Source organism: Thermobia domestica, chromosome 9 (genome assembly GCF_964235325.1).
Source record: "Thermobia domestica chromosome 9, izTheDome1.hap1.1, whole genome shotgun sequence".
Taxonomy (NCBI): domain Eukaryota; kingdom Metazoa; phylum Arthropoda; class Insecta; order Zygentoma; family Lepismatidae; genus Thermobia; species Thermobia domestica.
The window spans coordinates 37,422,671-37,446,579 of NC_137462.1; the positions used below are offsets into that span (position 1 = coordinate 37,422,671).

General features: G+C 35.6%; 2 protein-coding genes across 2 annotated transcripts in view; both read right to left on the minus strand.

Moving 5' to 3' along the window:
- ine (solute carrier family 6 member inebriated) overlaps positions 1–23,909 on the minus strand; it is a 252,301-nt gene that overhangs the window by 95,264 nt on the left and 133,128 nt on the right. The gene's annotated exons all lie outside the window — the stretch shown is intronic.
- Positions 673–23,909, minus strand: part of LOC145694576 (uncharacterized) — a 66,605-nt gene continuing 43,368 nt past the window's right edge. The window contains exon 2 of the mRNA XM_081770918.1: positions 673–2,048. Within this exon, the coding sequence (XP_081627044.1) occupies positions 673–2,028 (1,356 nt within the window). The 5' untranslated portion in view covers positions 2,029–2,048. The remainder of the gene's footprint in view (positions 2,049–23,909) is intronic.

Below are 23,909 nucleotides of genomic sequence, written 5' to 3' on the forward strand. Positions count from 1 at the left end.
AAACCAATAAGGTACAAAGAGCTACATCTACTATCATATGCCCTCGCATTGCTCGAGAAACAGCTTTTCCAGACATCATATGCAGCACACAGTTTGATCCATAGATTTCTTGAAGTACTTCAGATAATCCTGAACCATTCATCAAAGTGCCAATTGAACCCAAAAGGTTGATTAGAGTATGAAATATCCCCATCATTAAAACAATATCTTGGAGATCTTGTTGCTCATGGATAATTTCGGAAGCTTTCCAAAATAAAGGCTGATCAAAAGTAATGATACAAGGGATACGTTGATCATGTGCTAACTTGTTCTGGTATTGCAATGTTGAGAGTATACATGTCATGTCACTAGCTGCCATATCAATGATAGGAAGAAATGTGATTGATGCCACACCAGGATGTGAAACATTTGTTCCAGAATGAATTGTTTGAATAGCTCCTGACCAACTTGGACCTGATTTTTCGGCTGCACATATTTGCCACAGAAGATTTAACCTGCTTATAGAGGCAATGAGCAATATTGGAAGTTTGCTGAATGAAATCTCCCTGAGCATGCTTCTTGAATGTCTGTATTCCACAATATCAATTGCTGCAACATTCTTAATGTCACTTTCAGCAATCTTACAGCGTTGAATAATTGGATGGATCTTGTTCTTTGGGGTTGCAGCTGCAATCATACCCATCCCATGAAAGGTGTTCCTTCCATCCAAAAACAAACATTGTGGTCAATATTATCAGCTGCTAGAAGAACTGCAGTGTTGTTGGCAGTATTTAACGAGATATGGCTACCTGATAGTGCAGCATTTCTTTCAAATCTAATTACTTCGGAATATGATGAACAATAACCAAGACTGTAAAGCAAATCAACAAGGTACCTTGATCTAAAATTGTGATGCAGCTGGATAGCTAAACCAATCTGCAATGGACATAGTAATATTCTAGGACGTATACCTTGCATAATGCTCTGACCAATTGAACCAATTTTTATAGAGGGATCCTTTCCCACAAATAGTTTTGACAACAGTAATTTCAAACTCTTAGGTACGTATTGCAAAGTACTTTCTTCAGTAAGGTCACTTGGAGATGGGTATACATCCACATTAGAAACGTTGAGAGATTTCACCTCACTTCTGATTACTTTGACTGCTGCTTCTATTAAGTATATCTTCTGTAATTCAATACCACATTCTTTTGACTTTTGGTGATAATTTTGAAGAATTTCAGTGGCTGTATCAAGTAAAGTGACTACATCTGCCTTTCCACTTCCACCAGAAATAATAATTTTCTCTCCATAATACTCCAAAAGTTTCCTCTTCATATGTCTTCGAACATAGGCACAGGTTCGACTCCCTTCAAGATATTCTTCCATTTTTGAAATTAGATCTCCCATCAGCAGTTGTTCTTCATCATTATTTTCCAAGTACGAACAAGTCTGAAGGAATGCAAGGTACTGTTCTTCATTACTTGGCCGACCTTTCTTTATGTACTTATTGGAGGAAGAGTATTCACGGGAAATGTTCCTACCAGTTCGAAAATTGACACTACAAATGTTATGATAGACGCAGTCCGCTGCATCAAGGTCACCAAGGTAGTACTCTAAACGTCCTCGTACCTTAAATGACCATTCATCACAACGATTTTCACAGCATTTTTTAACACTTTCAACAAATTCTGACGTACGTACTTTTACATGCTCTGATGACGGTTTATGCTTCGAAGAAAAGTCCACAAATGTATCGCAAAATAAGCAAAGAGTGGCACTACGAATTGGGTCTTCATTTAAACGTGCACTTTTTCTTGGTTTTGTTTCATCACTAGTCTGCCGTTTCTTGACACCAATATCCTTTGAATCTGTAAATCGTTTCCGACATGAAACATGGACACTAATACCAGGAACAGCAACAACATCACTTCTGCGCCTGTGGCTTGCTTCATCTATGCCATCTGCTCCTTTCTGTTTAATTTTAACTATCTCTTGCTTACTGTCCAATTTTTCCTTACATATCACACAATATTCAGACATCTCCATTTTTAAATGTGTAATTTAATCTGAAAACAAAACAGAAAAAAAGCAAATTATAAATAGTTGCTTTTTAAAATATTAAAGCCGTAAAAACAAAAATTAATAATAAAAACAAATTAAGAAAACAGGCAACTAACACACAAATTAAACATTATTTAGAAATATAGGGTGACCCAAACGGAGGTATACACCCTGCATTGATCAAGTATAACATTCTAGCTTATGGGTTTATTTCCTTCGGCTGTTCCGGGCTTAAGGTATAAGTAAAAATATATCAAGAACAAATAATAAAGAAGCTAGGTGATAACAATAAGAAATGGTATGAAATACAGGAGGAGATAAGTACGGAACTGTTCCTACTTTTGGGCCACCCTGTATATTAGAACATTTGGAATAAATTTATACTATTTTTGGGAGGGTTATAATTTTTTCCCCTTATGATTTAGGAAACCTTATGTAGTTATATAATGTCTCCGATGGATGAGTGGTTACGCTCTCACCTTGTGGTGAAGAGGTCCCGGGTTCGATTCCCGGTGGGGTCATGTGGTTCAGATCCCACGTTAAACTGTAGGAACCATCTTCAAACGTCATCATCAACAAAACCGTGAAAATCGGATGAGATGAACCCGAGATACAGAAGAAAATTGCAAGATAGACGCAAGATTGTTTAACCATGGTCCGCCATTTTGAAAACCGTTTTTGGGGGTGTTCCCGTGGTCCGATTTTGTCGGATTTTGAATATGTTATTCAATAATGATTCCTGAATCAAAAACTGTTTAAAAAGCTTCTATTGCAATTTTGCCCAGGTCCAACTGTAAATTGCCTGGACTATAATGGACCTGTAGCGTAATGTCAGGTAACAGTGAAATGTCTGAGTAATCGCTGCATTTTAATGACTGACTTCGTTTTATAGTAAGTACGAACACATAAAATACATCGTTCGGCGCTCCAACCATGTCCATAATAACTATTGTAGTATTCCTATAAAATAGCATCCTATTCTCTTTCAATCTTCCACCCGTAACCCACTCCAAGCTTTCGCTCCTGCGCAATATTCAACTTTGAAATGTGTCAGACGGTTTGGCGTCACCCTGTAGTAGTGTAACTTTGGAAGGGGGCCATATTTTGGCCGCGTTCTTCAAATGAACTCGATTCCCCTCCTTTTCAAGTAGCCTTTGGCGTGGGAGGCCCGGGTTCGATTCACGGCGGGAGCTCATGTGGTTCGGATTCCACGTTAATCAGTAGGTCCACGTCTCATATAGCCTCGCTGCTGAACGGGACGTTAAACTCAAAATCAACTCAACTGTGTTAACAGACTATAATCTTCTTTGATAATTCTAATCAATTTTAACGAATTAGTAAAAATGAATGCGAATTTCTAAACCGGGATCAACGTTATTTAGTATCCACCTAAAAGAGATAGTGCAGTGGGGTCATCATAAAAGAGACAGTGATTTGGTAGGTTTAGGAATGTTCGGTTTAGGGATAGAGTAGCCCACGAGACAGACTTTTGAAGCTGTCTCGCCTCGAAAAGTAACGTAAAAGTGTTGTCTCGTCTCGAAAAGGGTATGTTTCTATCGAAAGAGCTCTGTCTTGTCTCGTAGGAAATCCTATTTCCAGATGGCGTAGTGATGGACAAACGCCGCGTGTGCGTGGGTTTCTCTCTCAGGGTTCTCCCGTTTCCTCCCACTTTCTTCATTCCACCATTTCATTCATTTTTGATCATCTCCTTTAGCCTAACCGGCATAACCGTGGGGCGCATGCAAAACTAAAAGATTTAATTTCATTTCAATAAGGAAAACCTGTTGGTAGCTTCCTTGTAATTACATTATGCCCAATACCATGCGCGCCGACTACGTGGGTGCTCCGGGGCTCCGGCACCCACACAAATAATATTGTGGGTGCACCGCACCCACAAGATTTTTAGTTTGGACCCGGGTTTCAACCCATTTCTCTTGGGTTGAAGTCAGCCGTGTTACCGAATGAGCTACAGCAGCCCCAACACGTCCTTATAGTACCAGTATATTTTACTTTATCACAGCACAGCCCTTTATGACAGTGTTCATGAAAGATTTTAACTAAAAATAAATCAATCAAATATCGAGACTTTCGTGAAAACATAGGCTAACAAGCCCCGCCATTAATATGCACCCACATAAATTTTGGAAAGTCGGCGCCGTTGCCCAATACATTAACTTCATGTTAAATAGTAAGAATACTTTGTTAGGTACGCTTTACGTCTCTATGTAACACAGAGTCATGGAACTTTCTATTCAAAATTGGGGTCTGAACCATTACTCCTGACCTATCTGAAGCATTGTGTTCCAAGTAGTCAAGCAGTTCTTGAATCCTACAAGTGACTTTAATCAAAGTGTCTACGAAACACACTTGTTTTGTACATTTCAATTCATAATAGTTGAAAGCATTTGATCCTATCTCCCTCCGGCTCTCTACTATGAGCTGGCAACAATGAGCTCAACACATGGTTTGGTATTTTGATTCCAAAGTTCATCCTACAAAGAAGCCCAAACTTTCAGTATAATATGATAACGCTGTTATTAATAGATCAACATTTCTCAATATCAAAAACTGTTTACAAAATGACAACTGACCGTGACACAAAAAGTTCTTTTTTTTTTCCTAGATATGATTATTAGTATATTGTCTACAACTACATTGTGTTACATACAAGTATTAGTTCACTTGCTTTTATACAGGGTGGTCTGTAATAGTGCATGGAGTTAGTGTCAGAAACCATCAAAATATTTCACTTTCGGCTACCAGTCTGCAATTTTACACAGTTCTTATATGTATACCAAAGGACAAGAATCCGCCGGGAGACACTTGATCTGACGTCCGGAACTCATGTAATGACGTCATCAAAATGGCGGACAGCTCGATTCAAAAAATAAGCCATATCTCCGTTATTTATGGACCGATTTCTTTTCAAACTTGACCCATTTTAAAGGAAATTAAATTTGCAATAAAACATGTTACCAAAATATTTTCTCTAAAATTAACCGTTTCGGAGTTATTTAAGAATTTAATAAATTAATGAGTATTTATTGAAGAAAATGCAAAATAACTCCGAAACCCTTAGTTTTAGACGAAACACTTAGGTAACGTGTTATATTGTTAATTTCATTACCTTTAAAATGAGCTATTAACGAAGAAAATCGGTCCATAAATAACTAAGATATCACACAACGTGTTAATTACATTATTAAAATGGCGGTCACGACTTCTAACAGATAGCGACAAATTCAGCCAAAATACTTCACTTCCATATACCAGTCCCAAACTTTACACATTATTTATATACATAATAAATAATTTTAAAATACCTGGGAGACACTTGATTTAACACGCTGAACTCCTATGTTGAGTAATCAAAATGGCCGCCGGGATTAAAAACATAGGTTTGCTTAAATACAACTATCTCCGTTACCGATCATTTTATTGAGTCTTCCAATTGTTCCATTTAAAAGAACATGAAATAAGCTACAAAAATTTTATTCGATTTTAAATGATTTATGGCGATGACAACGTGGAAGGGGGTAAAAAAATCAATGTTTTGAAATGGTTGCTGTTGGCTTAATATATTTTGCAATGACATTTCTGTTATTACAAGAGTCGTTAACTCAAGTAAATACACATTACATCCATTGCAATGTTGCATGCTTGTATATATATGTTAGTGATTCATCTTGAATTATAAATTATACCACAAAAGAGTGAACAGAAAATAAAAATAGTTATTTACATTTTTTAGTGGATCCAATGCCCTCTTTTTACTGATTGGCAAAAATGAAAAAAAAAACTTTTCTTTTTTAGGAAGGGTAACAGATATTTACAACAGTTTCTCACAATGAAAACATGTACAGTCCATATGGATTATTAGCGCGGAAGGCACAACTATTGAAAACAATGTAAACTTTAAACAAAGTGACAAGTTTGTAAGATTTAACTTAATTTCTGCATTGACCCTCACAACTACAAAGTAAAGTGCAAAGTTCGTGTATTTTTACACATCGACAGCGCATGCAAATCTGTTTGCACTTGCATGCTATCAACTCTTTTAGCTTTTCCATGGTGAAATTTGGGCTTGTCGACCAAAAGAGCTCATAGTCATCTGCGGTCTTCTTCCATCCCCACTCACAAGGATCCAAGCGTTGACAGTTCCGTTGAAGACAGTTTGTCCACAAAAAACATTGTAGGATGGCCCTCTTCAAGTGTTGAAACTTCTGCCATCTACTAGAAGAAAATGTACGGATCTTCTTTTCATCCACTTCCAAGTTGTCATCGCCATATATAGTTCATAAATCATTTACCTATAAACTAAATCGAATAACATTTTTGTAGCTTATTTCATGCTCTTTCAAATGGGACAATTGAAAGACTCAATAAAATGATCGGTAATGGAGATAGTTGTATTTAAGCAAACCTATGTTTTTAATCCCGACGGCCATTTTGATTACGTCAACATAGGAGTTCAGCGTGTTAAATCAAGTGTATCCCAGGTATTTTAAATACTGTGTAAAATTTGGGACTGGTATATGGAAGTGAAGTATTTTGGCTGAATTTGTCGCTATCTGTTAGAAGTCGTGACCGCCATTTTAATAATATAATTAACACGTTATGTGTGATATCTTAGTTATTTATTGACCGATTTTCTTCGTTAATAGCTCATTTTAAAGGTAATGAAATTAACAATATAACACGTTACCTAAGTGTTTCGTCTAAAACTAAGGGTTTCGGAATTATTTTGTATTTTTCTTCAATAAATACTCATTAATTTAATAAATTGTTAAATAACTCCGAAACGGTTAATTTTAGAGAAAATATTTTGGTAACATGTTTTATTGCAAATTTAATTTCCTTTAAAATGAGCCAAATGTGAAGAAAATCGGTCCATAAATAACGGAGATATGGCTTATTTTTTGAATCGAGCTGTCCGCCATTTTGATGACGTCATTACATGAGTTCCGGACGTCAGATCAAGTGTCTCCCGGCGGATTCTTGTCCTTTGGTATACATATAAGAACTGTGTAAAATTGCAGACTGGTAGCCGGAAGTGAAATATTTTTACGCTAACTCCACGCACTATAAGTCCATACCCATTCGTATATCTAATGTTAGTGTATTTGTGCGGTGCTGCGCATTCTCATTTGTAATATTATGCGGCATGTTCTGTGAGACATTTTTTCAACACAGCAGGGGTCAACATCCAATGTTATTATGTTATGTTATGTTATGTTATTCAATTGTGCTTGCAAATATTACTGGCCAATTTAAGCCTATTTACACTTGAGAAGCATATTATGACAAGTAGGCAATCTGTGATAAATTGACAAATTTATTTATTTTCTAGAAGTAAAGCAAACAACATTGTATTTTTGTAAATAGAAAATACATTTTTGAATACAGAAATCATGATTTTGTTAAACATACCAGAAAAGTTAAATGTACACTCATGTCCAAAATTATTGTCGCATGTCTATAAATATAATTTGATAACGAATTCGCCCGGTTTTTCTTATAATGTTAACACGTGTATAATTGGCAAAGACATGTATGTGGCAATTTTTATGTCAAAAGAGCAGTAAATAAGAACAATAAAACGAAAATAAAACTTTCTTATCCATTTAGCAACATTTTGTTTCACTCATTCTAATTTTCGTTATAATTGTTTTCCTATGAAATTTACTACAAATATACATTTCCCGATTATACATATAGCATCAGTATTAAAAGTATCCTGCAAAGTCATTATCAAATTATATTCTTCCAAGAAGACAGTTATAGATATACGACAATCATTTTGGACATGAGTGTACATGGAACTTGATATGTGACGAAATGAATGGCAGGTAAATCTTCTGATACAATCTTGAGATATCACGAGTTTTCTTGAAACAACTTATATTATTTTGACACTTAAAGGGGGCAGACTACTAAATATTTTTCAAAACCTAACAATTTTTGTTTTGACAGTTTTTCATAATTGAAAAGAGATAATGAAGTGTAACTTACCTCAAGTAATAGGTAATGTTATTCTACACCCGAAAATACGAATCGGAAGAATTTTCAGTGTTGCCAACCATAGAAATAGCAGTGTGACCAGAATTTGAATTACCCAAAAATCTAGGTTATGGCAGCGACTGGAAAAATGAACTCAACGGCAATTAATGACTTATCATGCTGTCTGTGTTCCTAGTTAATTCCTTTTTAAATAACATTTGTATTTTAATTCTACTGTTTATTAAAAATTATTTATCTTGTACTTTTTATTACAAAATAAATACAAATAATATTTAAAAAGTAGTTAACAAGGAACACAGACAGCATGATAAGTCATCAGTCACCGTTGAGTTCATTTTTCTAGTCGCTGCCATAACCTAGATTTTTGGGTAAGTCAAATTCTGGTTATACTGTAATTTCAATGGATGGCAACACTAAAAATTCTTCCGATTCGTATTTTCGGGTGTAAAATAACGTTATCTATTATAGGGGTAAGTTACATTTCATTATCTCTTTTCATTTACGAAAATCTGGGAAAAGAAAAATTGTTAGCTTTTGAAAAATATTTTAGTAGTCTGCCCCCTTAACATAAATCACTTTCGTTGTTATGCAATTCACACATAAATAAATGTATTGATGCTCATACTTACACGCTTACAGTGTATCAGACATTACAAAAATTACACCCATTTCTCTTTTTCACATCGTTCTTATAATTTCCACCGCACGCTATATAGAAATAGGCACTACTCTTCATACTTCTTGATGGGTTCGATTCCCGGTGGGAGCTCATGTGGTTCGGATTCCACGTTAATCAGTAGATCCACGTCTCATATAGCCTCGCTGCTGAACGGGACGTAAAACTCAAAATCAATCAATCAATCATACTTCTTGATGTTGGCATTGACATTGTTTTATACGTTCTCCAAAGATATTTGGAAGCTTATCACTCTAGTTTTGAGAATTTGTCCTAATGCAATAACTCCTATCCGTGGGCTTCAATGTGATAGCTTGGAAAATTTTGCACAAGTTGGCAATGGCTGTACTTCATCCACAGCTTACACAGTTATTCGCAAGGAACACTTCACTGTGTTTTGGGTCCAGCTTTCAGTCAAAGCTAAAGGAGCAACAAACTCGTCTAGAACAACATGACAATCTGAAGGGAAAATACCTATCTACCTGCAGCTGAATACAAAATTCTTATAGGGGACGCGGTGGTTCAGTGGCAGAGCGTTCGCCTCCGGTGCTTGGGGTTCCTGGTTCGATCCCAGCTCGCGCCGTGTGGAGTTTGTGGTGGACAAACACCGTGTTCGTGGGTTTTCTCGGGGTTCTCCCGTTTCCTCCCACTTTATTCATTCCACTATTTCATTCATTTCTCATCTTCACCGTCTCTTTTAACCTAACCGGCATAATCGTGGGACGTAAAACTCAAAACTCTTATAAAACGCTGTTCATACATATTATCAGTTTTACAATTATAGAAACGTCGGAAATTATGAAATTTCTCACCGGAAATAAGGGCTCATGAATTATAACTAAATATTGAGACCTGCAACAAACATTTTCACTTAACTTCGAGTTTCAGCTGCAATATGCAGTAATTTCCATTTACTGTAACGTATCTGAAGAGTCTACATCAATATATTTGGTATCTTGCAAAACACCAACAATAATAATTCACTATTTTTTTTTATATCCTTTAAAATAACAGCTCCTCTATTCAGCGATGCAACCAGATTAGTTCTCGCCCGGGACAAGAAATCGCCTTACCGCCCCCTTGACCAACCAATCCAAAACGCTTCTCGGCTACACCTGATATTAGCATCACATAGTAATTCTCCTATTCCACCTATTCTTCAAGTATATAATTTTATTTTTAGTATAAGATAAAACACTAAACTAATTAGTATTTGATTACCAAATAATTTGAGAGTAGCATGCTTGACATATTCTTATAGTTTTATCATAGTAACCACAAATCACAAAGTTTTTGGAATTATATCGGGATATGCATATGTGTAGAATGAAGGAAGAGTGTTGTTTTAGAATAGAATATTTAATTATGGCAAACAGTTAAGCTGATGTCTCGAGTATTATAGCTACTCTGATAGTTTACAAATCTCTTAAATCAATGAAAGTTAAATGAAAACACAAAAAGCTTAAACTAAAATTTAACTTTGCGGATTCTTTTGGCTGCAAAGGTTTTTACAATATCTTCAAAAGAGAGTTTAGAAGCTAACTTATACTCCACGGATATGTTTCTAAGGTTGGTGAGTCATTGTTGTTCTGTTAAGTTTTTGAGGTTTATTATTATTATTATTATTATTATTATTATTATTATTATTATTATTATTATTATTATTATTATTATTATTTATGATCCTTAGTTTGCTAAAACTCCTTTCCTTGTCTTATAGTGAAAATAAATATTTGGCCAGTTTTGTGCTCCCCAATCCGGCGCCCAGGGTACAAATTTGTTTGCCCCTTCCCCGTAGTTACGTCACTGCTTCTACGTTCCTTAAATTAATATAAAAAGCGCAATTAGAAATATAGTCAATATATTTTACTAATAGCATTAGTGGTGGTTCTTAGCAAATAAAATTTTCTCTTTCATTAAAATGTTTACATATCCATTACAAGCTTCATATGTAGCTCATTTCTTTGGTGGAGCATCATCTTCCACCATCTCAATGTAAATGAATCGGTCGCTCATAGGACAGATAACAGTTCCTGTCGCTAATAGGACTGTCGCTTCTGGGACTAATTCAACCCACAAATGATATCGGAAAGAATGCGCCTGACCCATCCATTTACACTGATAGATCAATATGATTTCCCATGACCTCCGAATGTGTTTTATTATTATTATTATTATTATTATTATTATTATTATTATTATTTCCTGACGTCCATAGAAAGGAAAATTGACACACCAAAAATACACGGTTCTGTGTCGAAACTTTTGCTCCAATTTTTAATTTGCACCAATATTTGTATATGGGCAACGTATAGATAGTTGATAACATTGATTGGTGGTTTAAATTAAAACGCTGTAGAGCAAAACACATATGGATAAGTAGGAAACGTCTATTAATGACGTCATATAATCTACGATATCAAATATGCAATATGTATCTCATGTCTAATTATGTAAAAGAGATAAATCTTCTGAATTATCTGATGCAGCACTTTATATTTAAACAAATCATCATTCGTTGAACATTGAATCTCCATTACACACATATTATTAAATTAGTGCACATATGCAAATTTAAATTAAATTAGTTTTGAGATATCAAACGAAATTCTATTCAAAATAAAAATCAAGGCCAAGTATTGTGTATTTTACAATTCTATCCCCATTCCAATTCTAGTGAGCTTTGTAGTGGACAAACACCGTGTACAAGGGTTTCCTCGTGGTTCTTCCGTTTCCTCCCACTTTCTTCATTCCACCATTTCATTCATTTCTCATCATCACCGTCTCCTTTAGCCTAACCGGCATAACCGTGAGGCGTAAAACTCAAAGATTTCATTTCATATCATAGTATGTATAAAACTAAGATTTATTTAATAACATTTTTCATTAAATACGATAGTGTATTAATATAGCTTAATTCTTCACCTTCCTCTGACTCCACATACACACGGAAAATGTGTCAAACGACGCTTTTTGGTGTATTTTTCTTATAGTGTCTTCCATTTACATAGTTCATTTATCCACTTGCATTTTCCTGTTCACTACTTCTTGGGTTTATTCTAGGGCAACCGTGTCAATGCAGAGAACGCTAAAGATGTATTAACTAACGCATATCAATAAGTCAAATCTTACCTTATGTTAGTTTGATATTGTTTGCTTTGTGTCATTTTTTTTTATTTATTCTGAATTTGAAGGCTTCCTTTTTAATATCGGGTATAAATAGGATCAACAGTTTAATCAAGAGTCTTATACAGGTAAGTTGTTTCGCGAAACGAAACCTGAATGATGAGTTCGACAAATGTTTGTACGGTTTCTACACGTGCTCAACTTTTATTACATATGCTCATATTTTATTTTGCTTAAAATATTATAGCCTATGCATTAAGTGAATATTTAAGGAATGTTGTAGTCAATTAAATTTTAAAATTTTGATTAAGAAGTGATTATTTGTAGGCACAAAAAGCAAAAAACATATTAAAGAAAAAACAACTTGGGTATTATAAAAATTATAATTGTTCAGAAAGAAACAGTTAAAAATTAGTTAAATTTTGTCTGTGACAGGACCGCAGTGACCCGAAACGGGCCCTCAGTTAGGACTACAGATATCCAAGAACACACTTTCTACAGAAGATAATGTGCTAATCTGTATACTTACATTATGCCTCACAGACCCCGGAGGTCCTAGTTTGAGTTTTAACATTTTTCGTTATAAAATGTATAGTACTGGTATTGACAAAGCTATCTACTTTAATCACTACGTTCAAAGAGCTTGCTGGTGTCAGCTCACGTTAATATCCATAGGCGTACGCAGAAATTTATTTCAGGGGATCCAAAGCTCTTTTAGGTGGTGTCCAAATTGAATATAAGGATGAATTATATTAAAATTTGTAAAATCATCCCTAAAATTAAACCAAATTTACAGAAAAATAGGGGTTTCAAGGAGCGTCTGGACCCCAGGACCCACCCCCTGCATACGCCTCTCTTAACAACAATTCAATAAAGAAGCAAGCAGTTTAAGAAACATTGATTACACTATAAGAGTTGCAATGTTCTTTATATTTCTTATAATTTCTGCGGAAGTCCAAAGAAAAGTGATGAAGTAATAGAAACAGCTCTAGGAGATGGTTTAGTCGATATATTATATCACGGACGTAATACAACACTTCTGGCACCACTGTTAATTACCCTTCGTAGCCAATCAAACTAATGCAAGAGCCAAGAAATTCTTTTGAGTAAAGTGCTGAAAAGCAGCCGTGTACAGGGACTATCCCAGATGAAGCACAGGTATTTTTGGAATTGCAGAAAAACTCCTGAAGTACGAAAACAATCAAGTGATCTACGGAAACGATAATTACTTAAATAACACTCGTTGACTCCGCTTTACGTACTCTAATCTCGACCATTAACCTATTCTAATCAACATCTCAAAACGTTACCTAAACAACGGTTATTGAAAGTTCAACGATATTTCTGTACGTAATACATCTGTTGTATGTAAATGATTTATTAATAACTTGAACAGTTTCAACACCATACTAGTGACAAACGGAATGACATTTAGAGTTAATATTACGTCAAGAATTATGTAATTGTCAGATGCTCAACTACGAAACCTACCCACATTTGCAATCATATCTTAGGTATAATTTATAACAGAATAGTGTTTTGAAAACATGTTATGGCCTTGATGCAACGCCTTTGGGAATCATGAACTTAACTGCTATCCAAGAACTTGGAAATTAATGTAAGTGCACTTGCCTCTAGAGTGCAAGTTCGTGATTTGGAATTTTTCTTGTGCTGTGTCAATTTGCGGCGAGGAAAAACATCAACCTTTAGGCCTCTACCCACCATCATTCATAAAACGAAATAAAATATTTTATTTCAAGTCTCATGGCTATACCCTATAAATAAAAATACGAGGGGTATTGTAAACTTTTAATTATCAGCAGGAAGTTACAGGATATGATGATGAAATTTTGTCAGTGTTCTTAATTATATGTATGATGTTAAGGAGATTAGCTTCCAATGATTATTTTTTTTATATATATAGGAAGTGACCAAAGTGACCAAAGAGCAAGATGAATAAGCCTGACGCTCGCAGTTTGATAAAGTTCCTGCATTTGTAGGGTAATAACGCCAGACACATTAATGACGAGATGAAGGCTGTGTATGGTGTTGATTGTCTATCTTATGATACCATTGTAAAGTGGGAAATTAAATTCGAAATTGGTCATATGTCCCTCACAGACGACCCAAGACCTGGAACACCATCCCTGACGAACGATGCGGCCACTGTCAAGAAAATGGAGTGTTTAATCCTCGAAGACAGACGTGTAATCATCCAAATGATCATAAATGAGATTGGTCTCACAAGGTACATTCGCGAAGTGTTCCCTCGGGATTCATGTACAACTGATTTAAATGCAAAGTTCTCCATGGCTCAATATGTATTGTACTAACTTTAGCGGCCTATATGGGTAATTTGGATATATATGAGCCTTCATATACCCGGAATTCATTCATACACTACTATAACGCTCGGTCACAAAATTGCTTTTAGTTTCTTTAGATGTAGCTGAACATGAATGTGACCATATGCAAAACATATTGGATCAAGTACTGCTTCTCTGACACGTGTTATCCACACCGGCCGCCATCTTGAATCCGCCATATTGGATCACGACCCTAGAACTCACTAAATGGAATAATAAACACTTTTGACCAGAGTTTATACATACTTATTTATTAAAAACTAAATACTGTGTAGCGGTTTTGACAACTTAACGTTGTCTTCATCAGACACTAACTCTTGAGTTAGTGTCTGATGAAGACAACGTTAAGTTGTCGAAACCGTTACACTGTATTTAGTTTTTAATAAGTGTATATACTCTGGTCAGAAGTGTTTATTCTTCCAGTATTAACTGCTCATATTGTATATGTTAATCGTAATACTAAACAAAATTAAAGTAAACCATCCAAATATAAAATATTATTGGTAAAAAAATGAAAGAATAGGGAGTTCAAAACTACTGAATTAGATGGTCGCCATCTTGGCCAATTATATTTTTTCGTGATTTGATTGATTTTACACGATCAACATTACTTTCAATTTAATTTATTGTGTGAAAGACGTCAGTAATGACATTCGGTTTACATTCAATAAATTTATTAATTTCGGAAGCTTCAAATGAGTTTAACACACGCGCTTTCTTTATTTCGTTGTCTATTTGGCCTTCATCTTGTTTATCATTAGATGAATTGTCTCGTTTTATGGTGCTCATCCAAGGGCGCCGATTTCTCTGTAAATTCGGGAGGCCCATTTAGATGAACAAGGTATTTATATGATGATTGTAAGACAAATTGCATTCAAATTATGCCAAATATTGTATATTCATAAATACAATAGGGGGCCCACATGAGCTTTGGGGGAGGCCCGGGGCCCTCCAGGATCGGCGCGCTTGTGCTCTATCCCTACAGCCAACTGTATAACTGTAAACAGGGGCGCAACCAGGGGAAGTCCACCAGGTCCGGATCCCCCCAAAGTTTCCTAGTTCAACGTACGTTTGTACACTTTCTCAATATAATTATAAATATATTTGTTTAGCAGGAAATGATTGATGTAACATGAAAATTTGGTCTTACACTTCATCCGTACTCTTTCTGTTATAAAATAAACAACCTAGTTCTATCGTTTTTCCCTGAAAATGTAGGTGCAAGTATTTTACAATTACCAGTGCCGTGCCGTGGAAAATCAGCGCCCGGGGCGCGAGTATACGACGGTGCTCCCATACATATATTCCAAGTATTTTTTTTTCTTTCTTTTGCCTCTTCTTTTCTCCCGATTTTTTCGCCCCCTTACTTCGGCGCCCGGGGCCGTCGCCCCGCTCGCTCTTCCCCACGGCACGGCCTTGACTATTACTTATCGTGTTTTCAGGTGCAAAATAATACCTGTTCAATACTACATACACGTAGTGGCTTGTAGTGTTGGACCCCCTTTTCCCCAAAAAGCTTGAATCCCTCCGAACAAAAATTTCTGGGTGCATGCCTGACTGTAAACAAATTAAAACTGCATTCTGTTTGCAAACACTAAAATTTCTAGTACTTTTAATTACAGTAGGACGTCGGTAATCCGAACGTCAAAAATCCGTAACGTCAAAAATCCGAATGCGGTCCCTAGGAGCTTTTTACATTTTGTCTTAGCGCTAGCGATAAACAAAGAATGGGGTTGTCCGTCGGTGTTGTGTGAAGTCATTGTTTTTACAAAAGCTCATTCATATGTAGTACTTTGTCATACATATTTTTATTTTCCCTTAGGCCTATACAATTTAAGTTTTAAGTGTGAGTTACAAGAACAGTGTAATTTGGTGTGTGAGCCTTACGTACGGTATTGTACTTACTGTATGTACTGTATAACCACTGTATCGATAAAAGAGCGTATTGTACAGTATATTTAAGCCTAAATGGCATTTTCTTGGTCATTTTCGAAAATCCGAACAATTTGAAAATCTGAACTACCAGTGGTCCCAATTAGTTCGGATTTTCGACTTCCTACTGTACTTTGAATTATCCAAACAGGAAGTTCAAAAGTTCGATTTCTACCATTCTTTTCAAATGAGTTTCAAACGGAACGAAGTAGTGTTCGAATTACAGAGAGTACACTTTTTATTGATGGTTAGTTATTACTAGAGACAGGATGTTCAGATATTAAAAACATGGAAAATGGGCAGGCAAATAGGCCACTTAAAATTTTTGAAAAATAAGGACTAAAATGAAACTCCAATTAATGAAGATAAATACTTAATACAATTTTAAAAAATAGATTCAACTCATAGATAATATTCAAAGAATATAGAAACATACCTGTTTGTTAAAATACCTTCTTTTACTGTGTATATAAAAACGAAGCTTGATATGCATTCCATATATGTACGTATTATAATGTACCACGTGCTTGTGTTTACGAACACCTAATATATATATAAAATACACAGAATATGCAACATTAGCCACTAAAGCTATTATTTAGGCAGTAAGGGGCAAAATAGGCAAAATAAAATTGGCTTGAATCGAAACTATTAACACCCCACATAAACTTTAAAACGTTATTTTCTATCATATCTTTAATATTAAAGAACAGGCATTTTTGTCTAACATCCGGTCTCTAGTTATTACTCTGGAAACCATGTGACTGTAACAACTGAACATTAACATTTTATACAAAATAATATTCTCCTAATTATAAACACGGAAGAGCAGCCAAATGCGACAAAACCACTAAGCATTAATCATTAATATTGGTCCGTAGACCATATAGTTTGTTTCTTTTTTTTTCTTTTTCTTTTTAGAAAAAAGGTTTTAAAAAAGACAAAAAGAGAGAAAGTAAAAATAATCCTTAATGGAAGAACACTGACTAATAAGTAAATTTCACTTTCTAAAAAAATGTCACGAAGAATAAACAACTCCTAATCGCATGTCTCTATCTCTTTACTAAAACATTTTTTTTTCATATTTTAGTCAATATTGAAACAACCTTTCTTTTCTTTTCTAGAAAGGAAACTAAAAAATTGTTTTAGGCACGAAAAATTAGGAAGAAAAAACGATAGAAAAATACTAATGTTTTCGTCAGAATTATTCACAATAAAATTGGACCTAATTAAAAATTACGTAGCTGTGAGGAAAACAATATATAAACTTATTTAAACTAGATTAAAGAATGTAATCATGTTCACTGCATTCATTTTGCATTTCACATGCAGCTTCTAATACAATTTTGATTTGATTTGATTTTTAGTTTAGCGTTTCCTTCAGCAGCGAGGCTATAGGTGACGTGGACCTATAGCTTAACGGAAAACCCCAATACATGAGCTTCGGCCGGGAACCGAACTTGGGAGTGTAACGTCCCTTTCAGCAGCGAGGCCACATGAGACAGGCCATACTGATTAATGTGGAATCCGAACCACATGAACTCCCGCCGGGAATCCAACACGGGTCTCCCACGCCAAAGGCGCATACGCTAACCGCTTGGCCACGAAGGAGCTAGCGCTGATAAGGTAGAGAACGTTCTTATTTTGCATAGTAATAGTGAACATTGACGTCAATTTGAAGGTATCTCTGATCAACCATGTTCTTCAGGCAAAATGACCAGAAAACTTCTTAATTTTCTTAACATTACTATTTGCATTGAAACACGTGAATATTTATCAATGACTTAGTGGTAGAGCGTTCACCTCTGGTGCTTGGGGTCCCGGGTTCGATCCCAGCCCCCGCCAAGTGAACTTTGTGGTGGACAAACACCGTGTGCGTGGGTTTTCTCGGGGTTGTCCCGTTTCCTCCCACTTTCTTCATTCCACCATTTCATTCATTACTCATCATCACCGTCTCCTTTAGCCTAACCGGCATAACCGTGGGACCTAAAACTAAAGATTTCATTTCATTTTATTTTTATTTATCAATGAGAAATTGATCATTAGATTCTATGTAATATCACCAGATGAATTTTTCGTACGTTTCGTACACTGCCACCCAGAGAAAAATGTATAAAATATGTTAAACATCAACGATCAATTGATTCTTACGTTCTCAGTCAACACGTTAGATATGTCATGGTAAGAAGGCACTCTTTATAACTGAACATTAAAAAAAAAAAAAAAAAGTAACCATCATCGCTCCTATCTCCTCATATTGTCGATAATTGGTTGTAATCACTTGACATCCATCAGTAGTCTACTCCCACAATAAATTACGAATTTCTCCTCTTAGCGGAACTATTTTCAACTTTTAAAATCTATTTTGAGCAATGGAGGGAGAAGTGGGAAAAAAAGGACAATGAATGATTGACAAACGCAAAAACGCTTCGGCAAAAAATAAATATGAGAGTGCAATTGCATAATCTATAAAATTGATTTTTTTTTTAAGGCAGAGGGAATACTGTAGACATATTGTTTACAATGTTTCGACTGTTTATAAGCGTGCAAGCCTGTCTGAGAGTTTTTTTTTTTTTCAACTCTGTAAAGGAAATGGATATGGAACATAAGAAAATATTAAAATTTATTTTATGCCTTACGAAAAGAAATGAAATCTGAGTTTTACGTCCTACGATTATGCCGGTTAGGCTAAAGGAGACGGTGATGATGAGAAGTGAATGAAATGGTGGAAAGAAAAAAAAAATGAAATCTTTGAGTTTTACGTCCCACGGTTATGCCGGTTAGGTTAAAGGAGACGGTGATTATGAGAGATGAGTGAAATGGTGGAATGAAGAAAGTGGGAGGAAACGGGAGAACCCCGAGAAAACCCACGAGCACGGTGTTTGTCCACCACAAAGTTCACTTGGCGGAGGAAATGGTGGAAAGAAGAAAGTGGGAGGGAACGGGAGAACCCCGAGAAAACCCACGAGCACGGTGTTTGTCCACCACAAAGTCCACACGGCGCGAGGGTCTTTTAGAAAGAATTATGGTTTTGTGGATTCGCTGTGCCTGAGTGATGGCACTTCACTGGTTGAATGATACATCGTTTTGTTCGGCAGCTCAACTCAAATATTCAGTGCAGAAACAAATGTAATACTACAACCAGAATCCTCTATTACTGTGAGAAAAAAAGTTACACCTCGTTTGCATGTCAGTATATATCTATGCGTGCACCATTCGCAGAATGACACTTCCAGACGATAATCAATTTCAGGTTCAGATTATCGATTTTAAAACGGTAAACAATGTATTTTATAAAAGCCCACAAGAAAAAAAAAATCAAATGTTGTGAGCTCAGGGTTTCTTGGAGGCTAAGGAATGGGACCATGACATCCGATTCATTGATCTCCACTAAACGAACATTTAAAACATATGGAACAATATGAAATAAAGTGAGCGGGTGCCCCATCGTGCTGGAAAATAATTTTAAAGGTAGTTGTTCCTATGACCTCGATTTGTGGGAAAATAAAGTTCCATCCTGGTATGTACAGAGAAACATACTAACATAATACATTTTAACATTTTTTTCTTTTTTGTCACATTATAGTGGATTTTGGTATCACTGTATATCGTTTTTGCAGTGAATGAACTATTTTTGAGTTACTGAACAAAATAGAGTCATTCAACCACTCCTGCACATCAGTTCCATGAAACCCTTTCATTCTTTCTCAAAGACCCTGTACATTTTATTTACCTAGATCGATGTGGATATTCTGTACAGAAATAAGTTAAACAGTTATTTTTCATTATATCTTAAAATGAAAAGGACTGAATATTGTATTAAAAATAAGTCAATAAATGCGAAAATAGAAAATATTTTTTCTGTCCGTATTTTCTAACTATTAATGTAATACTCAGGAGAAGGAAGTGCTCCTGCAGTTGTGCACATGCCTTTGCTATTACAACCGCTGCCTTTACAGGCCACTAACCGATAGTGCTATCTAGTCAAAATTGTTACTCCCCACTTTCAGTTTTTGGTGTATCCATGTCTCCTTTCATAGTCTTTGCAACTCTAGAATTCCATGCGTGTATGCCATGCGAACATTTCTTTCGTCCCTCGTAGACATCACAGGCATATTATACGTCAGATTACACACACTTTAGTCTAACTATAACTTATGAAATAAATTAGCCGCACTGGCATCGTTAATACGGCGTACACCTATTAGCAGGACGGCCCGGGTTCCATTCTTGGTGGAAGCAGATTTATGTTTAGTTCTACCCTCGCTCCAAAGAGAATCAGAGGTTCAGTCAGCAGTATGGAACAGGTACAGTAGGCCGTCGATAATCCGAACGCGGTCCCTAGAAGCTTTTTACATTTTGTCTTAGCGCTAGCAATAAACAAACAATAGGTTTGTCCGTCGGCGTTGTGTGAATTTAGTGTTTTTACAAAAGCTCATTCATATGTAATTGTTTGTCGTACATATTTCTATTTTCCCATAGGAATATACAAGTTAAGTTTTGAGTATGAGTTACAAGAACAGTGTAATTTAGTGTACGAGCAGGTTCTTCAGAAACATTAAATGTAAGTAGCCTTACGTACGGTATTGTAATTACTGTATGACTGTATAACCACTGTATCGATAAAAGAGTATACCGTATAGTATATTTAAGCCTAAATGGCATTTTCTTGGTCATTATCGAAAATCCGAACAATTTGAAAATCCGAACTACCTGTGGTCCCAATTAGTTCGGATTTTCGACTTCCTACTGTACCTAAGAAATCCCAGAAGGAGAAGGGGAAGGCGTAAAATAATGGTGACCACATCATCTCCAGGACGTACCGAAGTCAGGAAAATACGATCCCTTAGCTCTACCAGGGCCACCCTTTGCCTCTTTGTGAAATAAAATACTGATAAAACTGTTTTTTTTTTTTCATCTACTTAGAAAATTTAGGCTTACTGATATTTAGTATATCAGAAGCATCAATTTTTAGATTTACAAAAAGAATAATCCCAATTTCTCGAAAGCTACGCATGAGGATTTAGACAACATTAAAATTAAAGAAACTTAAAAGACAAATAACCGACATCAGAAAAACACTAAAAAGCAGAAAGTAAAAAAGTAAAATAATAATAATAATAATAATAATAATAATAATAATAATACCCGACTTTTCTTTCTACTCTTTACTTTCTGCTTTTCAGTGTGTTTCTGATGTCGCTTACTTGTCTTTTAATTTTGTTTAATTTTCCCATTTTTTCATTACCTCAAGAATTTAGGCAAATGCGTAGCCGAAACTAAAAGTATAACACTAACACGAAATATCCGTGATCAAATATTTAAATAAGAAAGTCTCCGTGTTACAGAATTATACATGTATGCACTGACATTAACACTGTTAGCCGTTGAAGAGTTTCGTGGTCTAGCTCCGAAGAATATCATCAAATCCTAATGAAATTTACAATAAATCATCGTTAAATTATTATAATATGACAAATAAATAGTAAATCCAAAAATTGGTGCACGTATGTTATTACGCGTGATCATACACACAACTATGATGTTCTCCGATATTTTCGAGAAATGTAGAGATTTCTTGTTATTTACGAGGGTATCAATATTCTCAGCCGATGAGAAGTATAGTAGTCTATCTGTGAAGACTATAGTTAGATTCGCATGGAATTTACATGGAACCACTGTGGAAGTAGATTCTTACAAATAAAAGCAGAATCGTTAAAATCGGCGAAATTATGCGTGAACATAGACATTTGAATTCAGTTACGGTTTTCACTCTACAGCCGTTGAGATGTTTCACGTTATAACTCCGATAACTATCAATACATCCTGCTGAAATTTATACGGGACCACCCGGAAAGTTTACTTTTTCAAACACAAAATATATCATTAAAATGGATGCACTCGTGTCGTAATTATGCGTGAATATACACATTTGAATTCAGTTAGTTATGGTTTTCACTCTACAACCGTTGAGGTGTTTCACGGTAAGGCTCTGAAAATTATCAATAAAACCTGATGAAATTTACATGGGACCACCGTGAAAGTTTACTCTCTCAAACACATACTATATCACCAAAATGAATACACCTATGTTGAAATTATGTGTGAACATACACATTTAAATTCAGTTAGTTGCGGTTTTCACACTATATTCGTTGAAGTGTTTCACGGTACGGCTCTGAAAACTATCAATAAAAACCCGACGAAATTTACACGGGACCACTGGGAAAGTTTATTCCTTCAAACACATACGATATCATCAAAATGGATGCACCTACGTCAGGGGCGCACTCACGGGGATGGGTTCCACCGGGTTCGGAATTCCCCAAAACTTCCTAACTCAACATACATTCGTACACTTTCTCAACAAAATTATACTTGTTTAACAGGGAAATGATTGATGTAGCATGAAAATTTGATCTTACACTTTATCTGCATTCTTTCTTTTTTATAAAAACAACCTGGCCCTATATTTTTTCTGAAAATATAACTGGCAACACTTTCGAATTGCTTATCATCTTTTGGGGTGTAGAAGAACACGGGTTCAATACTACATAGACAGGGCCGGATTTAGAGGGGTACAAAGGTGCACGTGCACCCTCCCTTCCTTCGTTGTAAATATACACTATCTAAAATGAGAAGCTAGCAGTGAAAATAGCCACACTTTCCGAAACTTTCTGCCGCCATGTTTCCCTTTGGGCTTAAGAGAAACCAGAGCTTTGCAAAAGCAATAGTTTAAGTCGATTTTCAAAAGGTTGAAGCCAAAGGATTCACCAAGCAAACCAATATATCATTTGTCAAGTAGGGAAGAAAACAGAAACCAGGAGAGGAGGAGAGTTTTTTTCCCTGCATAACACTTGCGACCCTCGTTAAAATATTCCCCTCCCCTCCGTTCTATGTATCAGCGTTGTCAGGTGTAAAGAATATTGACACATGTCAGTTTGAAGAGTTTCAGTGTGATTGGTTATTTTGGTAGTTATTGGTGCACCCCCCCCCCAGACAATCCTGGATCCGGCCCTGTACATAGATATACTGGCTTGTAGTATTTGATCCCTCCCAACATAAATTTCTGGATGCGCGTCTGACCTACGTCGAAGTTATGTGTCAACATGCCCACAGTTATCTATCTAGACTTATATACTTTTAAAAAAATAATTTTCCGATGAAACTTTGCTATCCTGTGAAGTGAAGAAATTCTTCACGTCCAAAGTAAAAACCTTCACATGATAAAAATGAGAAAAGTTATCTATATCTCTGTCAATGTTTTGGAATTTCGCTGAGGCAACCTTGAGACACTTTCTTTAGTTATACTATCATATACATACATAATACCAGATTTAGCCGTAATGTTTGTCAACACAACAAATGAAATATAACATTCTTCAAGGTTAAACAAATATCATTCCAAATATAGATAGTTTGTTTATTATTTGTGGTAAGTTAAAAGGTCTCGCGTATACATATGGTAAATTACTTAAACGGAGACAGTGCATTAGGTAAGAATCGATTCTTCGCTTTCGAATACAAGTAACCACAATTAAGTATTTTGTCTTTTTTTTTTTTTTTTTTTTTTTTTTTTTTTGTAGGTCACAAATTTGTTTTGGCCCGTTAAAATATGGGTGTTCCTCGCTGGCAGTGTTTTTGGCTTACAGAAGGAATTTCATCTTGATTTTTATCTTACAATCAGGTTTGTCCAGAACAGGGTTTCACCCACGGGATGTCCACCAGTTCCGGACCCGGTACCC